This window comes from Kryptolebias marmoratus, linkage group LG3 (genome assembly GCF_001649575.2).
Source record: "Kryptolebias marmoratus isolate JLee-2015 linkage group LG3, ASM164957v2, whole genome shotgun sequence".
Taxonomy (NCBI): domain Eukaryota; kingdom Metazoa; phylum Chordata; class Actinopteri; order Cyprinodontiformes; family Rivulidae; genus Kryptolebias; species Kryptolebias marmoratus.
The window spans coordinates 5,389,637-5,397,317 of record NC_051432.1 but is presented as its reverse complement, the minus strand read 5'-3'; the positions used below and the strand labels follow the sequence as shown (position 1 = coordinate 5,397,317).

At 38.5% G+C, this 7,681-nt stretch overlaps 1 protein-coding gene across 4 annotated transcripts; it reads right to left on the bottom strand.

Moving 5' to 3' along the window:
- Positions 1–433: 433 nt before the first annotated feature.
- rnaseh2a (ribonuclease H2, subunit A) lies at positions 434–7,381 on the bottom strand. 4 transcript variants are annotated; one of them, XM_017430497.2, is made up of 9 exons: positions 7,284–7,381; positions 6,853–6,988; positions 6,699–6,770; positions 6,411–6,537; positions 5,523–5,610; positions 5,270–5,407; positions 2,574–2,661; positions 2,353–2,476; positions 434–1,626 (listed from the first exon to the last, which is right to left on the bottom strand). In XM_017430497.2, the coding sequence occupies exons 2-9, from the start codon at positions 6,977–6,979 to the stop codon at positions 1,473–1,475; spliced, it is 918 nt and encodes a 305-aa protein (XP_017285986.1). In that variant the 5' UTR covers positions 6,980–6,988; positions 7,284–7,381; the 3' UTR covers positions 434–1,472. The 4 variants fall into 4 exon arrangements, with proteins under 4 accessions (XP_017285986.1, XP_017285987.1, XP_037830839.1 ...); XM_017430498.2 differs by lacking the exon at positions 6,699–6,770; XM_037974911.1 differs by lacking the exon at positions 7,284–7,381 and having other exon boundaries at positions 6,699–6,988.
- Positions 7,382–7,681: the final 300 nt, after the last annotated feature.

Below are 7,681 nucleotides of genomic sequence, written 5' to 3'. Positions count from 1 at the left end.
TTTAAGAAACTCTGCTTTAGGACAGTGGTTCCCAATTTTCTGGTTTTGACACCAAATATACGAGTTCCAGAGACTTGTGACTCAAACTATTGTTTGCTGATGTACAAAAATAAGACAGATAAATCAAATAAACACGGCTGTAACTACTAGTTTTATTTCTTGTAAAAGTAATGGCAAAAAATATATAATCTGCAATAATTTTTACATTTAAATTTATTTCTAAATAATCATCTCAACACCCCCCATTTTATGTCATGAGCCACACTGGGGTCCAGAACCACAACTTTAGGAACCATTCCTGAGTAAAATGTGAACAAATGTGAGTGTCATACTGACTACTACCACCAGAGGGCAGTGTTGTTTTTAAAGACTGTAAATCTATCTGCCTGTGTTTTTCTGTGAGGAAATTTTAAACAAAAGCTCAGAGAAAAAGTATGTTTTAAAAAGATTTTATGTATAAAAATAGACGGGACAAATATAAACAGATTGTGGTTTAAAGTTTGCATTGATGTCAAATACAAGATTGTGAAATTTTAGGCTTGGGGTCTGGGGCCACATGCAGCTGTTTGGTCACTCTGCAGTGGCTCTCTGGAGCTTCAACCAAAAATAATACGGAAATAAACCATGTTTATGTTTAAAACTACAACATGAGAAGCTAGTTTTATGAGTTTTCCTGTGAATAAAACATTTCAGACAGAATGACGCTAATATTACAAGAAGCAACTGATCAGTCTGTTTATTTTTTTAGTCTTTTAGCCACTTCATTGAGCCATCTTCCACTAACGCTGTGATCTTTGCATGAAATCCATGAGAATTAAACTTTAACATGTTTGAGTCAAGCTGCTGAGGGGAGGAAACAAAGTGCAGGTCTGCACACATATTACAAATTACTAAGTTGAGTCAGAGAAATTAAATGTTACTTTGCAGAATTAAAACTACAAGACTTGTTTTTGATAAAAACATAATAAAGAGTAAAGCAAATGAAGATCTCTACTTTCATTCAGAGAAAAATATTAGTCACAAATAAATATCTCACATACGGGGCTCTTATGTTCACTCCAAAGGTGTTTTATTATTTCAAAATGGAATATTTATATTATTAATTTCTAAGCAAATGCTGAAAAGACTCAAACAGGCCTGCATCGTTTAGAGTTTAAGATTTTATCATTTGTCTTAACATGTCTTAAAAATAATAATGAACATTAAAGATCTATTGGAGGTCTTTATGGTCAGAATGTAACAAACTGTAGTTTGTTTTTATAAAGTATTTATATAACAATAGGTTGAGTTTATTTCAGATTTCAGGAGGATTTTGTGGCTCTGGACACATTTTATTTAGTAGGAAAAAAAAAAGTCTAAAATGGCTCTTTATACTGTAAACTGACGACCCCTGACCTAAGCAGTTTGGCTCAAACACACACACACAGAGCTTTAAACGCTCAGTATATGAGTGGACCTCTTCTGGCGCGTGTTCAGAGTGAGTTCAGGCTCCTCAGCCTCCGTTCAGTGAAGAAATGGTGCGTCTGATGAGACTTATCACCTCCGGCTGGCGCGCTGAAAAAAGACAACATGGAGCGGTTGTTCTGCCGTTTCGCCGCTCTCTCCCCATCCTCTTCGTCGTCGTCCCTGCAGACAGAGTCACGGTCGTTTTTTAAAGCGGTTAAAACTCTTCTCCTCGGGACAAGTGATTTCCACAGACATTAAATGTGACCAGACCAAAGGATTTTGTGGCTTTAAGTCACCAACAAGAGCCAAGAATTCTTGTTTGAAACCAAGAGCCTCAAAGCAAAGTCTTCTGTTTGCGTTATGTCAGAAAACTAAAACCTGGAAACCAGCTGGAAAAACATCTCTTTACAAAATACTTCAGCAGAATCACCGAGGGCAGAAACTGTGGGTGAAATTTTATTACTAAACTTTAAAATGTCATCTTCTAAGCGTTTTATCGCCTACCATTGAAGGCAAAAGCGCAATCATTCTTTTGCTCGTGTGTGTTTGTTTATCTGTCTGTCAGCAAAATATCTGTTTCACCAGTTGACAGACTCACTGGATGAACATCTACAACTGATTAACTTCACAGCAGTTTGATCTTAGCAAACACAAAGATGGCAACGACTCAGTTAATTTTACAGATACTGAGCTAAATATGGGCGTGGTAGTAGCTGAGAGTCATACTGAATGAGATCACACATAATGTAATTTACAAGGTTTACCGAAAACAGCTCTAACTCGACCCTTTCTCGTTGATCTTAGTTTAAATTCCTGGCATGAAAGGCGGTGGGCATCATAGGTTCCTTCCTTTTGCTTTTTTAAGTTTGTGCACTTTGTGTTCAAACAGATCTGAAGGCTCCTTACCAGCAAACAGCCACTGCCTTGCTGTCCATCAGAGTCTGTGCGGTGCTCCAGCTGAATCGAACAAACTGAGGGTAACCGAACACCGGGTCTAGGTATTTGAGCAGCCACGCTTTAGTTTTAGGGTCTGGAAACAAAACAGAGTAAGTCTCAAGAGTCAGTTTCACTACAAGCCATGGGAATGTCAGCGTGGCAAAAACTTAGACAGATGAGGATCTTCCTACCGTTAGGGTATCCTGATCCGTAGTCTGTATCCACCTCTCCCAGGTCTTCAGTAAACTTCCAGTTTTCTACGACCCGATCTCTGGCCACCTGAAAACCAACAAACAGCATGGAAGCTGACAGGTCAGCTGTGAAGACGCCTGCATAAAAACCTGAAGCTTTGTTAGGTCAGGAGTGCACTGCCTGTGAGAGCAGCTGTCAGAGACACAGCTGTGCAATAAAACAACAGGGATTACATCTGGTTTGAATAAATACCACAAAACACGAGGTTAAGTCACTGAAATTGATTTAATCTCATTCTAAACCATTTTTGGGCAAGTAGATCTCATTTGCTGGGACCAATCGACAAGAAAATTTGATTTTAAAACAATATTCATTTTGTTTTTAGAAACTGGACTAAGTTGCAGTGAAGTGAACAGAACAACGAGTGAGGAACAGGAGGAACAGTAAAACAGAGAAGTCAATCCCTTCACACAAGTGAAACCACGTGTTATATCAGACTTATCTGTCTGATGGGGGAAACAGGCAGAAATGTTTATGCAGCTACTTATACTTAATGAGCCTGTCGTGACAAAAACAATAATTGGAACAGAAAACAAAAACAAACCCAACAACTAAATAATTTGTCAATTTAGCGGTTTCTGCAGGAAGTTGCGATCACAACTATTACCCAAAATTCAACCAATCTATGGAAAATTTGCTTAGACTTCTGATTTTAACCAATCACCTTTGCCGCCTGCTTGGTTTCACTTCCTGGAATCTGAGTCTGCAAGTTGAAAACATTTCTGATGCCAGTAGATCACATTTGCCACTAAATATTAGAGCTAAAATCTGTGCAATACAGTTTCCTGAAGTGTAACATTGAAGTGGTGGAAAACTGTCTCACACCGCATGCAACATAGTGGTCATACAGACCAAAATCGCCACTTGACAAACTGTCTTTTAGGGCAAAGAACGCTTGAGAACGGCTGAAGAAGAGGAGCTCCAAACGCAACAAGCAACCATGACAGAGACTGTTGCATTCAGATAAGTTGCAAGTGTTGAAAAAAGAAAAAAAACAAACCCACGTGGTTAGAAATAAGACTTGCAGCTATGTTTTTGTGAATTAATTCGTTCTTGCCGCGTTAAAGAAAAATAAAGCTGCAACTTTGAATACAACTTTCTGAAAAAAAAAAAAAAACGTACCATGAAATCAGACATTTTGGGATGCGATAATCACAAATAATTTCTGCAAAATCCTGGAGGGACTGATTTAGTTTCAAGAAAACAAAATTAAAGACTCAGAGCAACCAGAACCTCGCAGCCTGAAGAATGACAAAAATGTTAAAAAACAACCTCGGGGAGGAAGAAAATCATCATTTGTTCTTAATAAAATTACATTTTGCATCGTTCTGCAGGTCGGGGATAACACAGGGACTGTTCTAAGCAAATGTTTACAAAATATTTTTGGTTAATCAATGATAAGTAGATGGCGAAAATGCAGCTGAATGAAGGTTAATCGAGGCGATTTTCACCAGCTGCTTCTGAACCCCCTGAGTTCAAATAGGAAAAAGATGGAACAAAGGAGGGAGAACAGGAAGGGCAGTCATATTAATCCTTCCTCCCTTACTGTTTGGGATGTTAGGTTGAAGACTTTAAAACAGAAACTGTCGAGAAACAAGTTGTTCTTTAGTTTTTTCTTTCTTCTGCATGGGAAGTATGGATTACATAAATATATATAATTAGTTTGTTTTTGCTTCACAAATAAAGTTAATAAAGAAAAAAGAAATGCATTTATTTTATTAAACTTTCAAAATATATCACAATAAATTCTGCATTCTGTTTTAAATGAATCCCTTGTGAACACTGATGGTGACGTGTAAAAAGCCCATTCTGTATGGTTTGATAAATTAGTTTAAAACAAAACTACTGTATTTTTCGGACTATAAGGCACACTTAAAAGCCTTCAAATTTCTCAAAAAACAACAGTGCATCTTATTATCCGCAGCACCTTATATATGTAAGAAGTTGTAATGTTTTAGTACGACTTTGGTAAACTCTAAAGCTGCACCGTGTGCAGCATTAAGGCTCAGTTATAGTTGCACAGGGCTCTGAGCATGGCGCGCAGACCTGAGCGAGTGGTGGAGGCGTTTATACTTGATGCTTATGTCGGTGCAGTATTCTTCCGTGAGTTTTGAGCCGTTTATTTATCTTTGTGATCTCTTATAGAGGGATCATAAAAATGTTGATACAGGCGAACCAGCTCCGCTAGAGCACCGAAATCATCCATTTTGAATGGAGCGTGGCGCGCGCAAGTTACAAAAATTGGGAGGTGCACGACGATGCGCCCTGTAGTCCGGTGCACTTTATATATGACAAAAGTTTGAAAATGGACAATTCACTGACAGTGTGCCCTACAGTGCGGAAAATACGGTAACAAAAAACCTCATGTTCACACAACTCGACCACACAGATAATACTGAGCAAAAACAGATCTAGAGCAGTCTCTTCTGAAAATATACATACTGAACGGGACTTAAAACTACTTAGAAATGGTAAAACGCACTAAAGACAGACAGTTACTTTATTATTCATTATTTCTCACATAAATATCTATTTTCAATAAAGGTTCTTGCTGTGATATGGGACAAATCAAATAATTGTGGAAGGAACATTATGAGCTGGAAAGAAAGATAGCCATGCTCTGCGTCTGACTCACCTTTGCACAGATACTGGCTGCACTGACGACGGGGAAGAGAGAGTCAGCTTTTGGTCTCACCGTCACCTCGATACCTGGGAACAGGTGAGAGAGTTTCTCCTCATACTTCTCGGCTGGACCTACGGTGTCCACGTAAACCTGCAAAATACCACAGAAACCAAAGAGGTTGGAGGAGAAGGGTGAGAGAAAAGGAGAACCTGAAAAGGATGCGATTAGAGTGCATGTTTATGAAGTAAGCAGCCTGTTTCCAAACCTCTTTAAGCTGAACGCCACTGTCCAATGCAAACTGTATTAAACCAATGGCCGTATCGTGTGAGAGGGCATTCAGGTTGTATTTGGTCCTTGGAGAAAAACAAACTATGTTAGTGTTGTTAATTACAGGGTTAATAAATGTGTAACATTTTGAAAGCGTGCAGTACTAGACTCAAATTTCCAGACCTTCTTATTTGTCGAAACATGTAAATTTATTGTAATTGGTGCAGTTTAATGGTAAATTACTGAATGTGGAGTGAGTTTTCTTTCAGTGATAATTGTTTTCATTGGTTTAACATCTCCTCATGTCAGGATAAACTACCTACTACAGCAAGAAATGCATATTTCTTCAAATAATGCTCTAGTTAATGTCAAATCCTTGGTTTGTTTGCCAAGAGAAAATATGTTCGATTAGAATTTTACTAATTTCTCTCACCCCAGCATGGAAAACATGCAATTAAATTTTTTAAATTTATATCTTTGCACATGGGTCTGAATATCCCTGTCAGCTAAACAATCAATGTCATTACGTTTTTATTGATGATATTATAAATAGAATAGAACAGAGTGTCCCACAACAGCAATTAAACTGTGTTGCCCGTTTCAATTTCCAGATGTTAAAACAAAGAAAGAAAAAGAAAACAGACACTGCAGTGTATAATTCAATTTCTGTATAGTCAAGGCGAACAACAACAAAAAAAAACTTGCACAAAAATGCAATAGGTGAGATTATCTGAAAATACAAATGTTTTCCACTGCCTGTTCAGATTTTTCATATTTATCCAGGCCTGAAAAATACTAAAATCTAATTCCAAACTATTCAAGACTGCGTAGGAACACTTGAATTAAGGTCACAGGCTGCGACGTGTATGATACGAATGTGTCAAACCTCTGTAACATGCTGGTGGAGATCACGTTGGGTGAAAGGATATTCAGGGCCCAACCTACGAAACTTTTGGCTTCATCCAGTTTTTGGAAAAGATTCTCTCTTTCTGCCTCTGTTAGGGTCTTTGAATCTGACAAGAGATCGGGGAAAGTACAGAGTTTACTTAATTTACCACAAGTGAAAATCAAAATCAAGGAATAATCGTGATTATTCACTGATTTGTTGTTCAACAAGGAATCTGGCCGATGAGCAAACTTCACATTTGCATGGGCTTTCTGAAAAAGGTTTAACCTGCTACTTTTAAGTCCTTCAACTCCTCCTTTTTGGAAACGGGACAGAAGCATATCCCGTACACCATGGGTCCTGGAGCACAGCCAAAAACACTGTAAGCATGCGGACTAAAAGTGGACAGGTTTCCTTTTACTTTCTGAACAAACAAACGTACCCAGCACAGGGCCTCTGCCCGCCTCGTCCACACCCAGACAGCAGTCCTCTGTCCTGCAGACATCAGGGACCTGAGAGGCCAGCCGGCAGCTGACGGAGTTGTCTGCCTCAAAGGGACTCAGCTCCATCAGTCAGTCCTGCCCGAGAGGACACAACTCGGGTAAACAAAGTGTTTAATGTTCGGGTATTTATGGCCTGACGGGGCACTCAGTGCAGCTTCATATAACTACAAACACAGTTTGGTTCCTATCTGGTGTCGGTGTTATGAACGAACTCTGCTGTTAGCTGACAATGCTACACGATGCTCAAACTAGATATTTCCAAATGAGCTGTGCTTAAATTATTACTGCTGTCGGTTTGCAAAGAACACTTAAGACATACACATATTGAGAAATATGTCAAAAATAGAATTCAAACGCAGTCTAATCTAACCTGTTTTCACAGTAAAGTTGCTCTTCTTCGCTACGTCCACTTTCTTTGACTCCGCTGTAAATTTGGCGTTCCTGCTGTGACGTCATCGTTTGGTTTATTCTTCGTGTGATTTAATACTCAGGCTCAGTGCTGCCACCAGGAGGACTGGAGGTATGCACAGTTTCTACAAACTATATTTTTCTGATTTTTTTGCTATAATGACCACTTTTCTGGACTTTTTCCTGATTTCTCTGTCATTTTTGTAGTCGTGTTTTTACTTCTAAATACAAATATTTACTTTTGTATCTATGATAAATGTTGGTACAATGATCCGTTTTCATATCTGCAGGCACAGAACATAATAGCAAACAAAATGATGTCTTAGTTTTTGCTTGAGTTTAAAATTTAAACACATGGTT

Coding starts and splice junctions, on each gene's coding strand:
- rnaseh2a (XM_037974911.1), bottom strand. CDS start 6,915: ATGTCTGCAGGACAGAGGACTGCTGTCTGGGTGTGGACGAGGCGGGCA. Junction 5,408..5,522: donor GTGGCGTTCAGCTTAAAGAG/GTTTGGAAACAG, acceptor GGTATTTTGCAG/GTTTACGTGGACACCGTAGG. Junction 2,477..2,573: donor CGGATCAGGATACCCTAACG/GTAGGAAGATCC, acceptor TTTTGTTTCCAG/ACCCTAAAACTAAAGCGTGG.